General features: G+C 31.0%; 3 protein-coding genes across 3 annotated transcripts; 1 reads left to right on the forward strand and 2 right to left on the reverse strand.

Moving 5' to 3' along the window:
* Window positions 1-3,808: 3,808 nt before the first annotated feature.
* LOC112792393 (3-oxoacyl-[acyl-carrier-protein] synthase I, chloroplastic) lies at window positions 3,809-8,280 on the reverse strand. Its single transcript, XM_025835614.3, has 7 exons — window positions 7,073-8,280; window positions 6,106-6,537; window positions 5,731-5,904; window positions 5,050-5,163; window positions 4,815-4,916; window positions 4,230-4,296; window positions 3,809-4,127 (listed from the first exon to the last, which is right to left on the reverse strand). The coding sequence occupies exons 1-7, from the start codon at window positions 7,526-7,528 to the stop codon at window positions 4,060-4,062; spliced, it is 1,413 nt and encodes a 470-aa protein (XP_025691399.1). The 5' UTR covers window positions 7,529-8,280; the 3' UTR covers window positions 3,809-4,059.
* Window positions 8,281-8,895: 615 nt separating this feature from the next.
* Window positions 8,896-11,771, forward strand: LOC112792394 (high mobility group B protein 14). The gene is made up of 6 exons (XM_025835615.3): window positions 8,896-9,193; window positions 9,678-9,818; window positions 10,557-10,614; window positions 10,937-10,981; window positions 11,337-11,417; window positions 11,510-11,771. Exons 1-6 carry the CDS (start codon window positions 9,129-9,131, stop codon window positions 11,558-11,560), a joined length of 441 nt encoding a protein of 146 aa, XP_025691400.1. The 5' UTR covers window positions 8,896-9,128; the 3' UTR covers window positions 11,561-11,771.
* A 1,309-nt stretch (window positions 11,772-13,080) lies between these two features.
* LOC112792395 (uncharacterized protein ycf23) lies at window positions 13,081-15,941 on the reverse strand. Its single transcript, XM_025835616.2, has 9 exons — window positions 15,433-15,941; window positions 15,125-15,190; window positions 14,789-14,863; window positions 14,514-14,576; window positions 14,306-14,365; window positions 13,997-14,086; window positions 13,794-13,901; window positions 13,549-13,671; window positions 13,081-13,413 (listed from the first exon to the last, which is right to left on the reverse strand). The coding sequence occupies exons 1-9, from the start codon at window positions 15,631-15,633 to the stop codon at window positions 13,282-13,284; spliced, it is 918 nt and encodes a 305-aa protein (XP_025691401.1). The 5' UTR covers window positions 15,634-15,941; the 3' UTR covers window positions 13,081-13,281.
* Between the last annotated feature and the right edge of the window lie 7,102 nt (window positions 15,942-23,043).

Raw genomic sequence — 23,043 nt, forward strand, 5'->3', positions numbered from 1 at the left:
TTATTTTAAAAGATGGTTCGTAATTATTGCGTTCCGGAGGAACATATTATAAATTATTTGGATCATCCAATTTATATAAGTTGGTACATTATATTTTTGTTGTATTTTATTTTTCTGTTATTTTTTGTTATTTAACATAGTATAGTATATTTATTTTTTTTTGTTATTTTGAGATTAATTTTATGTTATAAAAAAACTATAATATAATAAAATGTATATTATACGATGTAATACAAATTTTATAATAAAATATATCCGTTTTACAATAAAATATAAAAATGCTATAGTAGAATAAATATATATTCTGTTAATAAAGAAAAAATGTATGTTGCAAAAAAGTAGAAAAACATTAGTTTTTCATGCATGAGTAAAAAAAATCGCTCATTTATATCAATTTAAAAATATAATAATAATAATAATAATAATAATAATAATAATAATAATAATAATAATAATATACAAATAATAACAATATAATATAATATATACATATGTATTTACGGTTTGTATACTAATAAATATATGCATAAATTTTTTAAATAGTAAATATTTTGAATTTTTTAACATAAATATGCATATGTTAATAAATAAATAATATTATAATAAATTAAATAAGTAAGGCTTATAAAATATATTTAAAAAATAAATATTAAATATTATAATAAATAAAGAATTTAAATTTGTAATAAATAAATAAATAGATAAGCTATGTTGAATATTTTAATAAATAAGATATTAAAATAAATATGTGAATGTTTATTAATATATTTATAAGGATTATTATTTAAATAATGTAACATATATCTTTATTGATGTAGGCTAACCGGAATTTGTTGGTGCGTAAACTGGATCCGCCACGGACGTGGAATCCGATAGTGGAGAATTACTTATGCGCCACGGGATTCTACCATGTCTCTAGAATTGGAGTCATAAGAGGATATCACCCCATGTTAGCTGCTCTGGTTGAAAGGTGGAGGCCTGAAACTCACACCTTTGTATTGCCGATCGGTGAGGTTACAGTGACATTAGAGGATGTCGCTCATATATTCGGACTACCCATTGATGGAGAGGCTGTCAGTGGATGGACAGATAGTAGTGCCGAGTTCGTTCAAAGTCAGGGCATAGCGATATTCGGTCGTGAGCCATCAGTCAGTGGTAATGCGAAGTCTTGTATAAAGCTTGGATGGGTTCGACGTATTAGAGACGCAGAGCTGTTGGACACTGACGAGTATATCAGGAGACACTGCCTCAACTCCCACATTACCATCCTCATCTTCGTCGCCGGCCTTATAAGTGGCTTCGAAGTCATCTTCGCTGTCACTATTCATTCCTTGGTACATTGCAGCTCTATCATCATGTATATCTATATCATTCTGAACCGCCATTGCCTCTACAGTTTCAAAATCAACGTATACCTCAATCTGTGGGTGTCGCATCTGAGTCTGCTGGTGAATTTGAAACATCTTCTACATACTCGCTTCATCAGTGATCGGCATGACATCAAACTGTATTAGACCACCAAAAACAACAACAACCGGATTTCGGTACAGAATTCTGCTCACTCTCATTAACGTACCATTCTCCATGCTTTGACAGAGGCCGTTCTGCAGCTCCATTAATGTCATCGTACATGGAACCACAAACGAAAACGGATTCTGGGACACAAACCTCATTCCCTCATGAGTATTACGTATTATCTCACCATTGCGATACACTACCAAATTTGCAGTTCCCTCCATTATTACACCAACAACAGCCTCAAAGAATCCTCACAACACACTCAAATCTCACTCACTATGGAAAACACTCTCGAGCTCTTCCTTATATAAAGCAGTGCACTTAACACGCCCCCCACGTGCTGTCTGTCTCAACCAATCACGCTTTGACACGTGTCAGAACGCCCCTGCGTGCTAACTCATCACGCCCCCCACGTGCTGCACCAGCTGGCCAATCACTCGTCGCCACGTCACCACGCCCCCCACGTGCTGACTCACCACGCCCCTGCCACGTCACCACGCCCCCTGCGTGCTGACTCAGCACGCCCTTGCGTGCTGCACCTCCTAGCCAACGACAATCTGCCACGTCAGCACGCCCCTTACGTGGTGCTTACGTGGCTCAACCACAGCCTGCCACCTAGCCTCCACGCCCCCTACGTGTTGAAGGCACCACGCCCCCTGCGTGTTACCCTTCATCTGACACGTCCATCTATTTGTAATACACACAGTAAGTCCATTTTCACCCAATACACCAAAATATTTCCCATATTTAAATTAATGAGCCTTATATTAACATGAGTGATTATAATGTTTAAAGAATGAGCTGAAGTTTTTTGGATTTGCTCAAAGTAAATGGACTTTTTTTTTACAAAATGAGATTTTGCAGCTTATTTTGAATTTCTTTTTGTTTTAAGCTTTAACAAAAAAAAAAACGTCTCTCTCCTCTCACCTATTCTCAGTCTCTCTCATCTCCTATGCTAGAGAATAAAGACTTCACCTGAACTTTAGCGCCGCTCACCCTCTACCTTCTCCTTAATTATTTTTTTCACTTATTTTTCATAATCTTTGTATTAATAATTTTCATTAACTATTTATTTTTATGTTAATTTATTTTCATAATCTTTACATTTTTATTTTAACTTATCTCCATGTCTTTTTATTTTTAATTGTTGCACAATCTTCATTTTTTTATTTTTATTTGTATTCTTATTTACTTATTTATGTTAATTAAAATTATTAAAATTAAAAAAAATAGAAATTATTTATATAAAGATAACAAAATTAAATAATAAAATAATTAAAGATATAACTATCTCTTCATAAAAAGATTTAATCTTTCTTCTTAAATATTATACATACAATTAAAAGCATTGGATAATAATTTTTGCTATTTGTAAACATAATTATTATCATCGTATTGTAAACATAATAAATTTTATGTATTAATAATTTGACTATAGCAATAATAAATATATATTTTATATTATTATTAACATACATCATTCTCTTTTTTTTTTAGTTTTTTTATAAAAACTCAAAATAATGTCCCACAAGTTCTTACTTTCTTAATCTATTTAAGAATATAAAATTCAAACAATTTTCATATTAGAACATAATGATAAAAAGAATTTTAGAGGAGACTACATAATCTCATTTTGTACAAAACCAGAAGACCATTTATCCTAAGCAAGTCCAAAAAATTTCAGTCCAATTCCCAAACATTATAATCCCTCATATTAATATAATTTTCTTAAACTAAACTTGTGCCAAATACAACAACGTCTGCATCAACCTACAGTAGCAGCCTTTTGTGTTTGCAGTTCTCCATGCAAGTCAGAAGAAAAAAGCCACGCGTTATTACCATATTACCAGTTATACACATCTCACCATCTCCATGTGTGGATGTTTTTCCTGATCCACATCACAGAATTTCCCTTTTTTTTTTGGGGGGGGGGGGTGTTTTGAGAAATTGTAAATCAAAATACTATTTTTTAAGCTAAAATTAGTTATTATATATTTATATATATTAAATATGTATTTTATATTTTAATGTATATTTTATATTAGGATTTTAATATATATCTAACTTGGTTGATTATAAACTGTATTTAAGCTTACAAAACCACACTGAATAAGAATAAATGAATAATATACTATCGATTCAACATGTAATCAAGATTCAAAATGATAATCACTGATTAAGTGAAGAAGATAAACTAAAAACAAATGGTACCAACAAAAAAAAAAAAAAGAAGGGAAACATTTTATTCAAATAAAACCATATTGCGATAAAGAAATAGACACTAAGGAAGAATGTTGAAGATAAGCTCTATAGAAATTTCTGTATCCACCACAGTACTCCAAACTAAATAAATATTCGAGCTATACGCAAAATGTTCTTTATGCTATCAAATCACAATTAGCACAAATATAAGAACTACAGGCCTTGCAGCTTTCACGAATCAAAGACTCAAATAAAGGAAGTTGCCTCAATGATGTAGAAAGAACAAAATTGCAATTAATTTATAATCCTGTTCTACATTTGTGGTGACAGACCAGACTATCAGGGCTTGAAAGCAGAAAATGCCACCACAGAGTTGTGTCCACCAAATCCAAATGAATTTGAAATGCCTGAAATGAAATGAAAAAAATAAACCATTAGCTGTTCAGATTATGGCATTTATCTTGTGTAACGGAAAATTACCATGGTTGTTGAATTATACATAAACTTACCAACATTAATTTCATGCTGCTTCTTGACATTGGCAACTGTATCAAAATCAACTGCTGGTTCTGGATTCTGCATTCAATAGCAAGGACAAAATGTCATTACAACAAAACATTTAAATGAGAAAAAACAAAGCACTATGAAGATCAAACTCAACAACTGAAGCTTTGTATGGTACTAACGGGTAATTAAAGTAAAAGTGTTAATAATAAGCAGCCATAATAACAGGATCCTTCTTGTGATCTGGCTCAGCCGATAGACCTCAAAGTAGTCAGCTGCAAATTAAAAATCTAATAGAATATATGCGCACTTATCCTTGGAGATTACCGCGATGACTTCTCTCATAAACATTGATGACATATTCAGGTTTCTAGATGAAATTTCAAATAACTCAAGGAAGAGAAGAACTAATCTTTTTCCCCAAAGAAAGGAGTCACCTATCATCGTTGTACATAAAATAAAGGATAAATATGCTGACATTGACCATATATGAAAAATTGTCGGACCATAACAAAAGCTCATGCTGTATGTTGAACATAGTTGACAACAAATAATCTTAAATCAGATAAAAAAGAATTAAGTATACATACGAATTGATTGATTGACGGATGCAGCCACCCTGTTGTTATGGCTTTCACTGTTGCAATGGCTTCCAAACCTCCGGCTGCACCAAGGCAGTGCCCAATCATAGACTGATAAATAAATTAAAAAAAAAATCCGTCAACTCATTTACCATGGAACTAATAGAATATAATCTGCTATAATTGACAAATAGAAGACAGAAAAGCTTTCACCAGAAAATAAAGGCAAAAATTGGGATAATACCTTTGTTGCATTGATTTTGATGCCATCAGTTTTCTTGAAAATCTTCTTAATAGCATTAATCTCTGCCAAGTCACCAGCAAGAGTAGAAGTTGCATGGCAATTTATATAGTTGACCTGGAAAGAAGTATTTGATATGCTTTCAATACACCAATTTAAGGTTTGCATGAATCGAAGTTAGAACATAAATTAAAAATAAAGCAAAATTTGCCTTTGCATTTATTTCCATTAGTAGTTCAAGCTCCTCTCTATGGGAATGGGGGAGGGTAGTTATAAGATGGTTAACTTAAGGCCATAACTCTCATTCACACCGTATGTGTTACTTATTTGGACTTCTTGGTCTCACTAATTATACCAATTATCCACTAACTTCTCCACAACATTATCCAAACCTCAATGCTAGTGAATCATGGAGACCTACTCCAAGCTCTAACTTATACTACCTAGTAGAAACTCTCCAAAATATGTCGGCTATGTTGGATAGTGGCCTCCCCTATCATATCATATCATGTGCTAAAAAGATATTGATAACACATCCCTTACTAATAGATGGTAACAGGAAAGCAACATATCAACTGGAGAGACATCCATGAGGAATGATATAAATAATTAACAGTAGAACTTTTTTCAACAGATAAAATCAGCAACAAAATTAGACAACAGGTGTTGGGAATAAACTCGTACCTCCTCAGGGGAGACACCAGCATCTTCAAGGCTGCTCTGAATGCATGAAGAAACACCAAGCCCATCAGATCTTGGATCAGTCATGTGATAAGCATCACAGTTAACAGCACCTCCCAAATATTCAGCAATAATAGGCGCACCTCGCCTCATGGCATGTTCAAGACTCTCCATTACCTGGGACCCAACAAATGAAGAAGACAACTATCTTTTCAGAAACAGTGAAATATATATTAGCAAAGAGCCACAGTACTAAAATATCAAATCACTTTTAATTGTCAATTAAAGTGACCAACATGCGGAAGATTGCCACTAAACAATGAAAACAAAATATGTATGCAGAAGTATGTTCTATTTGCACTTTTTGGGCTGCCTTACCAGAACTCCAGAACCTTCACCCATTACAAAGCCATCTCGGTCTTTATCCCATGGCCTTGAAGCAGTTTTAGGGTCATCATTTCTCTGAGAGAGGGCCCTGCATGCAACAAAACCCCCTAACCCAATTGGAATGATAGCAGCTTCAGTCCCACCAGCTATCATCAAATCAGCCTCTCCCCTGCGGATGTGATTTGCAGCAGCATAAAAGCAATAATTGGAGGTAGCACACGCAGTTGATATGGAATAGTTTGGACCCATGAAACCAAGATCAATTCCAAGCAAAGCAGAACCCATGTTAGTAATGGCATAAGGAATGAAGAACGGCGTTATTTTGCGATGTCCTTTCTCAATTAGAGCCTGAACCCCATCCGAAAATACTGTAAGACCACCCATCCCTGACCCGACAAGAACACCTGCCTTTTCCTTGTCAAGCTGCAAACAATACAGAGTGATTTAAGCTTGTCTATATCTCTCAAAATAAGCAAAAACAATTCAAAGCACAAGTAGGCCTGATTCAAGTTTTTTTAACATTAATACAAGAGTAGCAAACCACCATCAGAAGGAATTGAAAGAATTTAGAAAGTATTTACCAATTCAAAATCCAGATAGGAGTTCTAATCAATGCCATGATATGATTCCATTGAAGCAATAAAAAGCCACAAAAAAAAAGGAAAAAAAAACTTTGCAGTAACTCCCATTTCTAAATGAATCAAAAGCTCAAATATACAAACAAACAACGTTCTCATTCAAACTGAACAGACCTATGGTGACCAATTAAGCACCAAACTATCAGTGAATCAGTGACCAAATGCAGAAACTGATTCCTATTAACAAAACAAAATAATTAACAGATCTAAGATGCAGAAGCAGCAAAGAAGATTGAACCACATAAAAAACATTCAGACCCGTTAAAACACGACCATCACCGACCAAATCAAAATATGGGGCATTTTCACGAAAAACGCACCTTGTTGAGCTTTTCGCCCCCGAGGTCAGCGTTCTCCAGAGCCTTCTTACCGGCGACAATGCAGTACCGGAGACAATCATCGAGCCTGCGATCGTTCTTGCCATCGATGTAGCCTTCAGAGCTGAACCCACGGATCTGGCCGCCGAACCTGGTGGGAAACTTGGAGGCATCAAAGCGGTCGATGGTGGTGATACCACTCTCCCCGGCGAGGAGTCTGTCATAGAAAGTGTCGACGTCGTTGCCGAAGACGGATGCTAGGCCCATTCCGGTGATTACAACGCGCTTCTTTGGATCCTTCTGCCTCTGAGGAGCCGAAACCTTGGGGGAGACGGCGGCTGCGGAGACGGTGAAGGACACCCTCTTCGATGCGCGGCGCGTGGATATGGGAGCATTGGTTGATTTGCGAAGTGGGTCCAACGGAGAGACGCGGAGCGTGGGTGTGTGAATGGCTTGCATGATGGTGGAACAGTAACAATTAGCGAATGCAACTCCAGAGAGACAGAGAGAGAGATAGAGAGAAGTGCTTTTAGAGCTACCAGGTGTTTGTGAAAATGTCTCTGTTAGTTTGTTAATTGCGTTGCGTTGCGTTGCGTTACTGAGAGTGTTTTCTATATGCTTCTTGTTTATATCGTATTGTTATGGTGTGATGAAAGCGGAACGGGCCACGCCCACACACAACCAAGCAGGAGGCGATAAAACCAAGGCCTTGACACATCCCATTTTTAGTATTCTCCGACACCATCACCTTCCACCATTGCATTTCCACACACTAATCTTTTACGACTAATAAATGCATTAATACAAATAAACCACTATTGTTTCCTAATTGGGTTAATTAATTTTTTTCTATGAGAATAGTTTTCTACTATTGAGTACTTTTCTTTTATGACAATTTTTATGAAATTGATTAAATTTTATTTGAGGTTGACGATTCCATCTAGGTAGTTAGTTAACCTGATTTTGGATTAGCCATGCCCAATCAAAATTAATATGGAGTACAACTAGTAGGTTACTAGAGTTGTCTATAATATCAAAGCATCTCATGTGTAGTGTACTGTGACGGTCCAAAAGACGAAGGTTTCATGATTCCCTTCACTTGTGTGTGCACTGTGCACCATCCTCATAAACAATGGCCAACCTATGGAGTTTTCTCCGATAAATTAGGTCCCGACTACTTAAGAAGTAGAAATAATAAATAATGATCTTATATTAGATGTATAGAAAAAATCAGCTATTTATGTAGAATTTATGTTAAAATATAATAATATATATGTATCCACAAATGATTGGTAACAGTATTTTTGATCATCTTAACATATATTTGTAGTATTTATAATATTTAAACTCTTTTTTATATCACTTAAGTTTTTTATGGTGTTCGAACGAAAATGAATTTCCTCCGATATTTTTAATACTTGATAAAATACAGTGTAATTTTTTATTTTTAATTTTTTTAAGTGAAACCAAAAATAAATAATAGAGATAGTGTAATGAATAACTAGATTAAATACTACATATTACCCATTTTTTTTACTAGAGAAGATCCGCTCCCATCTTCGAACTTCGACGTTCAATGAAAAGAACAAAAACTAAATCAAGTGTAAAGCACGTAAGTAAAAAAATTGAAAAAAAATGAAAGATACCAGATTTAGGTGTATGGTTTATCTACTCAATACCCATCAACTGTAACCCAACTCAACCCAACTCCATTTAATGAAATTTTTTGGGCCAAGACTTTTTAGGAAAATGCAAAGCTCAATAAAGTGGACCCCTTCAATGTAACGTCGTCACGATTAGTTAGCTCTACCCAAACTAAAAAAGGTCTGAAAATATTTAAATGTTTTTATATTTACAAACAAAAAAAGACTCCGCCTAATTAAAAAAAAATGCTTCTACAAACAAAATTGTATAAATGAGAAAAAAAGGGTAACCATGACGGTGTCGTTTAGGTTTGAATAACGGGAAGCGTGTTTATGGGCTATGGCTTCCAGCACAGCAGACACTGACAGCTCGGCTAAACCGCACCACTGAACACGAAGAAGAAAAAGGGAGGGCGATGGCGGGAAGGGCTAAACGGAAAACCTCTGCTTCTGCTTCACCCTCTTCTTCTGTTCCTTCCCGGTACCACTCTTCTATTTACTCTCCAGTTTCTCCATTACCTAACTCAACTAATTTTTGCACTATCTGTGTGTATCAATGTACTCCCTTTCAATTAGGTCATTGTGTTCAACATAAAGTTGCTTACTTCCTAGTTCCTTCACTACTGGGTTTTTTAACTCTTCCTTTGTCACTTTTTTTTTGTATTATTATTATTGTTATCAGTAAATTCGCGAAAATATTGCGATAAAAGAGGTCATTCTTTCTCTGGAAAGATTGTACTAAAAAAGTTCCATCCTGATAATGGGAGAAAAATTGAGTGATTAGAAACATGAATTTGGGAGGTACTGTCTTATTTATTTATTTATTATCATATCTGCTTCAGACATCACACCTGAAAAAATATGCAAGGGGATGGAGTTCTGGAGTTCATCTAGGTCTAGGTTCTCTGGATTCAAGTGTTGCTACATTCAAATACCTAAATATGATGTTGTTCTGGAATTTTCAGCAAACTAGTGTTGAACATCAAAACAAGCAGGGGGATGAAGAGATCACTGCGGCAGGCTAATTCGAGAAAGAAACCCAAAGCAAAACAAAAGATTGATGCTAAGAAGCCAAAGAAACCTCCCACTGCTTTCTTCTACTTCTTGTAGGGCGATTATTTTTCCTCCATCTTTCTCTCTATTTAATTTATACTTGCTATTGATGATCTTTTATGTTGTCTTACTGCTAGTTATACTTTATATATGGTATTGCTAAGACTCATAATGGCAGGTTCTAACGTGTTACTCACCTGTTCACCACTGGAAACGCCATTTAGCTCCACTTTAGTTTCATGTATGTATGTTCCAGGTTTATGGCATGGCATTGTTTGTATATCTTGAATGAAATATTAAGCTCTCCCAAATAGTTGGAAAAGTGCCGGTGTTTAATTTTAGAAAACAAACCTGCAGTTAGTGTTATATGCTTCTTTCTTTGCCCATCTCACTGATTACTGATCCTAGAAGTATGATCCACTGGAATTAATAGTATTCTGGAATTGTAAGGTAAAGTAATTGACTTTAGAGGGAAAAGTGCTGGGGAGGTAATCACTTGATGGAAAGTTTGTGCATACAAGTCAGTTTGGATGCATCAGTATTTTATGTTCAAGAGTCAAGACAATCATTTGTATTAAAAATTATCGTGATCACAAGCCATTTAATCATGATTTTCCTGCCATAGTTTGCTCTCCTTGCTACTAGCTTGTTTTTTTGTTCTTTGTTCAGTATATTGCCATTTACTTGAGCATTGTGTACATAAACCAACTGCTTCATTTCCATTGATGGAAAGTCTTGTAATTTTTCAAATTTATTGTGCTTACTTGAAGTCCTTTGTTCTCATTCTTAAGGGAGGATTTTCGTAAAGAATTTCAAGAGCAGAACCCCGATGTCAAGTCAATGCGAGATGTATGTATACAATCCATTGTACCTGTAGTAATTCTGATCTAGTTTATATGTTTAGTTTGTCTTGAAGCAAGATAGTATTTGTTTGCACAATTAATTATTTATGAAATTCGAATAATTTCTAAAATTCCAATACAACATTAAATGTGATCCCCGCTTCTTTTAAAAAATTGTCAGTTATTTTTAGACTTGAGAATTTGCAAAACGTTTGTATACTTTGCATGAATAACGACTATATTATTGCTGCTGCTGTTGTTGTTATTTGTTATTCTTTGTAAATTAATGCACTTCCTTTTGGTAATTCCTCCTTCCCGTGTTAGTTCAGATTGGCAAGGCATGTGGAGAGAAGTGGAAAACGATGACTTATGAGGTTAGGTTTAATGTAACCTCTCCTTTCCTCATTTAGCCTGAATTGCATTATTATGGCTGTAATCTTTGGTGCTGGTTGCATTAGAAATGGTATCTTTATATGCACGTAACACAGCTCTTCATAGAACATTTATTTATATTTTAAATGAGATCCTGTGACGCACAATTTTTGCCTTTGAGGAGATACTCCTTTTTGTGTTAAAACGTTCACTTACTCGCATCAACTGCATTCATTCCAAATCTTTTAACTAATTTCTGAAGTTCGTTGCTGATTCAGTTATTCGTTCATTTAGATCTGAGCAAAAAGAAATATGGCTTTGGTTGAATTCTGTGCTAATAACACCAGTATCTTACAGGAGAAGGTTCAATACTATGATATAGCAACAGAAAAGCGCGCAGAATTTGATATGGCAATGGCAGAATATAATAAGAAAATGGTAATAATCTATTATGTTAATGGTATTGAACTGACTCTTGTTTACCTTGTTATGAAAGAAACAGTTCGTTTTGTTTTGTTGATGATTGGCAGGAAAACGGTGAATTTGAAGACACTGATGAAGAATCGGATTTTGATGAATAAGACCCATGTAATTATTATTAGTTAGCTAGATAGAAGGTTTGGAACTGTTTGAATTAAAGCTGCTTGGTCTGAAATTGTACATCTAGTTTGTAGTCATCTCTGCTTTATCCTTGTGAATAACTATCATTCTCTCTATCAATTTTTTGTGTAAAGTACATCTGTTAATTCCATTTGGATGCTTAGTAATAGAATTGCAGATTTTTGGGCATAATGCTTAGTAGAATGTTTTCTTGTAACATTATTTCTCCGAATGTTATCAAACTTGCAGAATCTAGGTAAACTCGTGAAGCTCACCTAGACTTCTAGACTTGAACTCGTGCAAGTTTACTTGTGAATTTATTTTTTTTTTAAAATATATATCATACATAAGATATATATTTACTCAAATCTGATCATTTAAATTTAACAATTTCACCACATAACACATAATAAATTAAAATAATAGTACATGTTATAATAATTACATTCAAATCTTTAACAATTATACAACTAGTACAATGCAGAACACAGGCACAAAACAAAAACAAAGCTCGAATCAGCGGCAAAAGCACAAGCTCGAAACAGAAGCAGGGAATAGAATTTAAAAGCTCGTATCAGAGGTAGAACTCAGAAGCAGATGCAACAACAGCCGAAATAGATGAAGTAAAACCAAAATGAGTAAGCGATGAAGGAGGAGAGAGGAAAGAGAAGGTCGAGAAGCACGAAGAAGACGGGGTTAATTTTTGTTATATTGATTAAATATATGTATAATACATTGTTATTGGAAGATTAGGTATTTTTTTATATGGTGTTTTATTCAAATCGGATGGTCCGATTTGTTTGAAAAAAAATAAACTACAAATTGGAGGGTCCGATCTGTTTGAAAAAAAAATAAACTACAAATCAGAAATCCGATTTGTATTTAATATCTTTTTATTTTTTAAAATAAAGATCGGACGATCTAATTTTAACATTAATTTTTTTTTTATTTTCGAAATCACAAATCGAACCGTTTGATTTGTAATTGTTTGTTTAAAAAATAAAACAAATGGGAGGCACCGATTTTTTGTAACTCCCATAGCAATGTCAAACACTTCTCTTCTCACATCATGGTGAGATACACTCTTCTCTCTTTCACACAAAAGAAAAAGCGAGAAGAGGAGGCTAAGAGCATAAAGCTAGATGGCAAATTATGAGTTTTTTTTTTTAAGCTCAAACGACATAATTTTGGCTCAAAATGGGGTAAAAATCAAACTCGCAAAACTCAACTCCCGAGTTTGGGTGAGTTTGTTCGAGCCTAACCGAGTCAACTTGATTTTTTTACCTAGAAAAATAAACTTGGAAGATTCTACGAGTTAACTTGAGAGGTTGACCACCATGATTTCTCTCATGTACCTCGTGAATAACTCTGTAAAAATGCTGCTTTTTTTTTTTTTTAAATAGAATAGCTTCTTCATAGCGTATGTTCATTTTACTTTTAATGCTCGTTTTTATTAGGGAAATTTTAGAATCTAAAATTAGCAATTAAAGAAGCAAAAATATGCAGGGCAAAGTTATACTTTCCTCTGTAGAAACATCAGAATACCATAGCTCTGAAATAGAAAGGAAGAAGAAAGATGGATCCTCACACTTCTTTAACCCTATGTTGAAGTAAGGTTTCCAAATTTTCTTCATGTTTTATTCACTGGTATCCTTCACTTCTAACATATTTCTTGTGACACAACCCAATGGATAGAACTGAACTACTGTCTACGAGTTTCCACTCCGTGTGTAGCATGCATCAGAGATGATGTCTCCAATGAAGTCGCAATGCTTTTAACCTCAGCAATCATAGCAACCACATCATTTAGCCTGTTAACTGCAGAACCTATACCCTGTGAACAGAAAATAGTAAATAGTATACTGATCAATAACTTGTCACCATAAGAATATTACATAAGAAAAGTTGGTTTATGATTTTTCTGGACAGAATAAGATGGAAAAAAATTTGTTGAGATTCAGAAACATACCACACCAGCTGCCCCGGCTGTGATAGCCATAGGCGCTGTAACAGCACTTAAGCCAGATGAGCACATGACAGGGATCTTAACAGCTCTTGATATAGAATATGCTGCTGCCAAAGTTGGTGTTGCCTGCAATGACCAGCCATGAGAAATCTAATGGTTTAAAGGATGGTACATTTATCAATACAACAGTAGCAGTGTGTATGACGATCCATTGAATTTAAAACAAAACACATTAGTTATCTGTTTACCTTCTCAATCAAGCCTAAAACACCAGACTTTGTAGGATTTGAGTATTTTCCTCCCTCGGTTTGAATAATGTCTACACCTTCTTGTTCTAGTAACTCTGCAAGCTTGACCTGTTAAGGTTTTAGATTAATTTTATTCATCTGTACAGGTAATTCATGACATCAGCTACATAATGTATTCTGGAATTTAAAATGCTGCTTATAACCTGATCAGGGAGGCTTAGTGTGTGAGGCACGGTGACGGACAATGTTACTGATGGAAGTATCCTCCTTGTCTCCTTTGTTAGACCTAGAATCTGCACGAGAATTTGTACAAAATGCTAATTAGTTAGCACTACTCTGAGAAATTCAGAAGGAACTATCTACATCTTTTTCTTATGTTCAATTGGCTATATCATAATCATAGTGTTTATCATAAGAAAATCAAACAAGATATTTGTGCTCTAATTAAAGACAAAAGCCACTCTCTTTGACAAATATAAATTCAATCTTTAGTCATTAAATTCTCTCCATACCTGCTGCGGAGTAAAAACCACTCCCTTCTCATAGAATGAATCATAATTTCCAATCTCGACCTGTCAATGCAATTAATCATGTTCAATGAAAAAATTCCCAGAAGCCCTATTTGATTATGGTTAATGGCTAGCATAACTTTCAAGGATTGTGCAACAACCAAAGGATCAAGTTAGAATTGAAGATAAAAATTAGACAAGTTAGTCGAACCATTAGTGCTCCTGCTTCGACTGCAGCCGGAAATGATGCAGGGTCTACAGATGAAACACAAACCTGCAAGAAGCATGAATTATATGCAAATGATAGAAAAAAAGAAAAGGATCAAAACATAAATGTAAATGTCTTGTTCCACAATCCAATTACCAATGGATTTGGGATATAAAATGCTAATATACATGCTCAACATTAATGTAGTAAATGATCAATATGTTCCACAACTATAATTCTTTTAGAAGCTAACCGAATTTCGAAAAGTATGAATATACCGGACAAGAAGTTAAGCTGATAGCCAGTTTCACCAACTCCGGGTCGCACGCTATATCCACATGAGTTGCTCCACCCTGTAAAGCACATGGCATCACAATACAAACTCATTGGACATTAGTATGTTAGTTTGTAATGCTAAATATTTCATTGCAGAAAGCATAAGAAAACAGTATTCAGAATAATTAGAGATCTTTAAAGAATAATCCACAATTCATATGTATAATTGTTTTCATGCATCTATCAGCTATCAAATACTAAACCAATTCATGGATACTACATAAATCAGAGAACTGATCAACAGAACAAATCTTTAAAGAGAAAAAAAAAAACAGAACCTTCTCTGCAGCTGTCACAACTGAAGCAACATTGTCCTTATCAAAATTATGCAGGCCTGAGATAATCTTCAAAACAAGTCAAAGATTTATCAATCGTTAACATGCATAGAATAAATGTACCTAAACACATGAATCCAAAATTTTGTGCGTGAAAAAACTAAAGCTGCATAGTTCAATTTCTATTAGTTAATCTCTCAGCTTAGATTAAGATACTAATTTTTCAGTTGATCCCTGAACAATTCAATATCACAATATATCCCCAAATAAACAATTATACAAAAAAGATGAAGAAATGGGAATAGGTTCACCTTGAGAGCTCTACGTTCATGGAAGTCCTTCAACACAGATTCTTTGGTAGATGATAATAGAGCTTTGGTAGAAAAGCATGGTTTCTTTTTCAAAGTTAGAAGATTAGGCCTTGAAGTAGGAGCCAATAGAGGGTTATGGTATGGCTTTAGAAAGGTGTAAGAAGAAGAAGAAGAAATTGTTATGCATGTTAAAGAATGCATGTCTATGTCTATGTCTAAATACTTTGCTATGTATCAGTGACTAAGGAAGTAAAGTTTTGGAGTGAAGAGTGAGGAGTGAGGAAAGGGTTGCAACAAGAACAAGATAAGATGATGATGCTGGTGTTGGTAGCTTTGAAACTACAAAGTTTATTAGATATTTTAATTTTACTTTCTCTTTCATTGATATGGTAATTACTAATTACCAGAATAAAGTCAAATTAAAATTTAAAAAATTTTATTTGGCAACAAGCATTTTCCTGAAAAATGAGGAATGATGACCAATCTTGTTGGCTTTCTAAGAGACACATGTTCTAGAGAAGTTCCATTTGTTGTCATCTTTTATACAGTAGGAAACGCAGTAAAAATAAGAAATTGGAATTAAACTGTGACAATAAGAGAATAATTATAAAATTAATGTATCAACATTTTTATATTATGTTACGGGAACAAAAATTGTAATATTTATTATATTATATTATTCATTAAAATGATAAGGACTATACTTTGTTTGACGAAATTAGATGTCAAAGTACTAAATTGAAATTAGAATTATAATTTCACGTAACATTTTATAAAAACTGAAAAATAAGTAAAATAAACACTTTTACATTCATAACTCACATTATATGAACGGTTATGTTAAAGAAATAATAATTTAAAATTATTTTATTTAATTTAATATTTATAATTACATACTTATTGTTATATCTAATATTAGTTAACTATTCCAATAGAATTAAAAATAAAAAATATTTTATACTAATTTTTTATTATTTCTCAAAATAAAAAAGTCTATATCGCCTTCCATTATTTACACAGTGATAAATTAAGCGTACCATACCTAGTTTATTGTTTTCAAATATTGAATCATAATCTGAATTGAAAAAATAAAAGGAAAAAAATAACACTAAATCAAACTTGATATCATAATTCGTATTTTATTTATTTAGTCATTCTAACATACATTTTAAAGTTCGAATATATTACGCTTACAGTAAAATTAGTCACTAAAATCAGTTATTAATATAAAATATATGTTAAAATTTAAATATATATTAAAAATAAATTAAATTATTCATGTATTTATATAAAATACATTATTGATTAATTTTAGTAGCTGATTTTAGTATACAAATAATATTTTTATTTAAAATTTCAAATTCCAATTATAGTTTTAATATCTAATGACTTTAATATGGAATTATTAGAGCTTGGTAATTGAATTTCATGCATCTCATTTAAGGTTAAATTAAAGTTGCATTGTTCCACTCCCATTTTTCCCCAGCATTTTCTTAATCTTGTTATATTTCAAAACATAATTTGACATGGACAAATTGCATTAAACTCTCTAGGAGGAATTATCTATTTCAAAACACAATTTCTTAGTTACTGTAAAATCAAATAAATATTTTTATTTTTATTATATATTATATATATTACTAATTTTATAATCAATATGTCACTTTTTTTATTACAGTTGAAATCAAATATTTTTTTCTAAAATTAAAGAATTTTTTTCTCTTCACTCTCGTTGTTTCTATTTCTCTCATTCTTTAACCACTTTATCTCTCTTATATATCATTATCTATGAATATTATAAATTTGACAATCAAAATGTATAACATGATATTTTCTAATTAAAATTGAAATTAAATTATAGCTAGCTATATTATATTACCGATTTAACAACCAAAATCTATCACATGACATACTTTTATTAAAGTTTTAATGAAATATTTTTTTCTAAAATTAATAAACTTCCTTATTCCATCATCTTTTCTACCTCTCTTCCTTTCTCTATTTCTTTTTCTTTATTGTTCCCACTCTATATATAACTTATAATTTATATTTATATTATTAATTCAAATAAATTTATAAAATTATAAAAAATATATTAAATTATAATTAAATATAATTTAAAAATAATTTCATAATATTATTTACATAAAAAATATATTATTATTATATATATATATATTTTAGTTTATTTATATAGTTTAAACTCTCACCATTTATCTTTAGAATAATTTATATTTTTATTTTTTTAAATATTTATTACATATAATTTGAAAGAATAATAATGTTGTAATTAATAATTAGAATTAAGATTTAATTATCTCAAAAATAAATTAATTTTAAGTTAATTTTATAATTATTAATATAATTTTTTTATGTTAATATCTAACTACTCTTTCATTATATTTTTATATTTATATAAAAAATTTATTTTTATGTAACAAACATAAAAATTAATTATTTTTATATACAACGAATTTAACACCTAATCAAATATAAGTATATGCAATAAATTATTTTAAATTTTAAGTAATAAATATTAAAAAAAATTTTAATAAAAAGTTAAATTCTTTCGTATATAAGTAATAACTAAAAAATTTATTATTTAATTTTTTTATTTATAAAAACTCTAATTTTTTTAATTAATAAGAACTTTTGTCCTTTACAATTTTTTTATAAAAGTAATTTGATTTATAAATTTTTTTGTAATAATTTATAATGTTCTCGTAATAACATTACGGACAAAAATATTAGATATTATTTATTTATATGATACCTTAATAATACAACGACAATAACAAAATCTTGTTCCACTAGGTGGAGTCGGCTGCATGGATCAAATGGCAACGCTATTGAGCTCTATCATGTATCATGTTTACAGAGAAATCGTTTATATATAGATCTCATTTGACCACTTCATGAATAGTCTTTTTAGGTCTTCTTCTCTCTTTCATTAATAGTCTTTTTAGGTCTCTTTTTAGGTCTTCTTCTCTCTTTTTAGGTCTTCTTCTCTCTTTCACCTCTTGTACGGTCTGTCACACTTAACTTATTCGTGCTCTCCTTTAGCCGCCTAACACTCTATATAGCCGGTTTGATAGCATTGCGATAGAATTTACCTTTAAATTTTAAAGGCATTTTTTATCACATATAAAACCAAACACACTCCATTATTTTGACCAAATCCTATGATTTACATTTTTTTCAATTTCTCCATTATCCTATATGATGCATTTAAAATACTTAAAACTTTTTTTTATAGGATGTTTGATGTTTTCTCCAATTTTCACCTTTGTTTTAGAATTTTTCTTCAATTATAATCCGATCTTTTACTCTCTTTCTTTCCAAAATCTTCCACAAAACTTCTTTGGCATCTTATCATTTTTTCATAAATAAATACTATATATAAATCCCTTTTAATTTTAATGGTAGATCTGGCATAAACCCAAATTAGTAAATATTAACAAAGTATTTTTTCCAAATTAGTAAATACTAACAAAGTATTCTTTCTCTATTCATACATATTCTTTAACTTTAAAATTTCATTAAAACGCTTACTTAACCAATTTCATTATTTAAAACTAAAACTTCAACAAATAATTCCTCCTCGTTGGTCCAATAATACAAGTCGTCCTTTTCAAAATTATATTTTGAAATAAAAAAAAAAAAGAAACTGCAAGTTATGAGTCATGACCTTAACACACCACCTGTCTACAACCGGTAGCCAGCTGTTGGTTCCTCACAAAGGGCAGTGCTGCTCACGAGAGTCTCTCCAAAAGCCAACCAACACCATTAACATAACTTATTTTCTTCTCCATTCTTGATTCTTCTACGCAATTATACCATGTTATCTTACACCCTCTCTCACAGGATCAGAGACTGGGTTGGGATGCGTGTGGAAGTGGTTTAGAAAACTTGAAACGTAGAAATCATTATGTTATAGTATACACAATTAAATTTTACTAAACTTGTTGTAATTAATTTATCTATAAATAAAAATTGATTTTTATTCGTCATTACTTCCTGTGTATGAGTTTCTTCCTCAACAATTAACCAACTCCAATAATATTAAAGAAAAAAAATTCAAACTTATCTCATTTAAAATTTATTAATTCTAACACACTAAATAAAATAAATTTGAGCGGTTTTTAATTAATTTCTTTTGTTAACAAATATTTCCTTAACTAACCTCACCAATAGTGACGAAAATAATATTCTTCATTTTCACACTCACAAGTCACAAGCCTTAATTGCCAAGCAAGAATTAGAATTAGAATTCGAACGCGGATACACGTCTTCGTTACTTTGCTTCCAAAGCTAGTTTCGAACTTTGAATTCTATTTCTACTGTTGAATAAGGAACACGAGCACCAAACCTCACAGCTAGAGTATTGGGTGATGATTTCGGATTTTGTTCTGGAAGGATCGATCCATGTATAATAATAATAATAATATATTTGCATTAATTGACGAGTTAGAAAATGGAGATTACAAAATTCCAAGTACTTAAGGAGCAATAAATTAATAATAATTACATGATGAAATAGTGATAGATGAGAGATTGTGTATCTAGTCTCAGCTAGGATGCATGATGGATGAGATCAGAAGTTGCAGCCGCAGCAGAGGTAGAAGAAGCAGAGGGTGAGAACGAGGAGTACAGCCTCAAATGCAGAGACGAGCCTGAAAACGACGCCGTCCACTAAGGAGACGCGGATTGTGGAGAGGCTCTTCCACTTGAAGGCGGAGGAGAAGAGATACTTGAGCCTGAAATTCCACGAGGAAGAAAGCCTTTTCTTGTTCTTGAAGAACCATGACGACGACGATGACGATCCCTTCTTGCTGCTAATTCCCACCACCATCTTAGTTACGTTTCTTTCTTTGATTTGTGTATGACAGAGAGTTTGTTATTATATAGTGAAAGGAAAGCTAAGGAACCTTCCTGGCCACTTTCTTTTTTATAGTTGGGTTTTGGTGAGAGAGAGAAAGAGAAAGAGAAAGGAAGCGGAGGTTGTAACTACTTTGTATAAAGCTAATAAGGAATGTATCGTGTGAGAGTGGGAGGAGAAGTGGAAGGAATAAATGGAAAAAACTGCTCCGCGTTTTGATGGAGTCAATGTCTATTGTCTAAGGGGCCTCCGCCGTCTATGCTCCACTAATATTATTACGTGCCACTTGGACTCTCCCGCTCCCTCTTATGTGTCAAAATACATCTTTAAAAACAATATTAGATATACAATAAAATTAATTATTAATATAAAATATATATTAAAAATAAATTAAATTATATATATTTATATACAAATATATAATAATTAATTTTAATATATAAATTATATTTTTATTTTATAAATTATTTATTTATTGAGTATTATACTCTTTTAGTTAGTCAATTAATTAATATTTATATATAAAAATAAGTATTTAATATTTTACAAAAAATTTATCATATTATTATAAATAACTTTGATTATTTATTTATTATATATCTAATTATTTAACTATAATATCTTTTATTATTATAGTATTTTATTATTTAGTTAAAAATGTGAATATATATATATATATACAAAAATATATAATTATCTCAACAAGTTATACTTTAAATGATTATATTTATTTAAAAATTGTGAATTTAAGTCTTATTTTTAACGTAAAAAAATAAAAATATATAATTATTAATTTTTAATGTATTATTTATAAAAATATTATGTGTATATTAAAATAATTTATGATATATATATATAAGTTATTTAATTTATTTTTAATATATATTTTATATTTTAATATGTGTTGTATATGAATAGTTGATTTGGTATTTGATTTTTTATATATGATGGAATGTTTTATGTTTTGATTGTTAGACGAATTGATTAATATATTTAATTAAACTATTTAATATAGTATGTATTTATATTTTAATTGTTATGTTTATATAAAGATATTATTTATTGACCAATTTTATATTTGTTATTATTATATATATTTAATAAATAAAAACTAAATTATATCTAATATTATTCGCTGCATGAAAACAAAAATATTTAATTTAATTTTATATTTGATATTTTAGAAATGTATAATGATGCGTTACTTTATAGTTTGGTTTTTATTGTGTTTTATTATGAGTTATAATTTAATTTTATTTGTTTTTATTTTAAGTTTGTAATGGACAATTTTAATAGTCATTATTTTAACTTAATGATCAACGATCATAATATCAATTCTATTTATCAATTTTATGTCTATATAAAGATATTTATTTCTAGATCAAAAAGATAATACATGCTAAGTTTTATTTCATGTCTTACATTCTATATTCATATAATTTTTATAAATACACAGACATATGATCTTACCTTTTATATTCATAATATTATTATAAAAAATGGACATAATAAATTCTATATCTCTTAAACATTTACAAACTTACTTAAGTATCAGAATATCTTTTATAAATATAACGTCTGAATTATTTTTACTCCATAAAGAAAAACATATTACAACAATAACACAAAAAATGAGTTATATGTTAGAAGTTCATCCACACAATAACATTTATTTTATAGATCAGAATAATTATTGCCTTTCATGGTCACCCTGTTTTTTTCTCGGGGCCAAGGAAGAAAATTCAGTCTTGGCGAGTCGCAAAGGGGGGCAGAGAGAGAGAGTATAGTTTGTACTCAATATAATAAGCTTAATAAACTGTATCAAATAATCAAAAGTCAACGGTCACCAAAATGGACAATATCTTAATCATAGACGTAGTCAACTGTCAACGACATCCTCGGCAAGCCTTTTCTTTGAATTTACATATTGGGAGAATACTTTATTTCTCAAAGTGCCTTGATGCCATTTAAATCACAATAGTTAGTATAATAGATTTCAAAGACACACAACTTCTTAGGGGAAAAAATGAAATGGCTTTACAAGTTGTATCGATGTATCCAGTTATACTGAAAGAAATGAACAAATAACGTCATTCATGCATTGATCATTATTTATTGTCAGTATAATCCATATCTTTATCCATATATTTTTTAATATTTTTATTGGATAATCTTTATCTAATTTTACTTTAATTAGTTCATATAATAATCACATATATACGGCTCACGTTTTAAAAAATACAATGTTGTATTCATATACCAGTCATAGTTTAATAATAATACAGATGCATTCTAAAAATAAATGTTTATATCTTCTTATATAAAATATATAACTAACACTAGATTAAAAAAAATTAAACAATTCATAATATATTATCTTTTTATTAATTAAATTATTATAATTTAAATTAATTTTAAAAAATTAATTTAAAATTTTAATTTTAATTTTATTACGTACATGATACGAATAATTATATTTGTTATTTTTTAAATATTAAAAAATTTGAGATTGTGATTGACCTACGATAAATTTTTTTGTATAATTTTTTGTAGGACAATCACACAAAAATGAAAGAGAGAATTGACAAGTATATAAAAGAAAAGTGGCTTTTTTATTAAAATAAATAAAGAAAAAACATTAATTCCTGAAATACGCATGCACAAAACTAATTTCTAAAATACGCAGCTTCATCTCGCGCATATCACCCACGAAATGGGTTTGGCCACTAATT

This window comes from Arachis hypogaea, chromosome 13 (genome assembly GCF_003086295.3).
Source record: "Arachis hypogaea cultivar Tifrunner chromosome 13, arahy.Tifrunner.gnm2.J5K5, whole genome shotgun sequence".
NCBI lineage: Eukaryota > Viridiplantae > Streptophyta > Magnoliopsida > Fabales > Fabaceae > Arachis > Arachis hypogaea.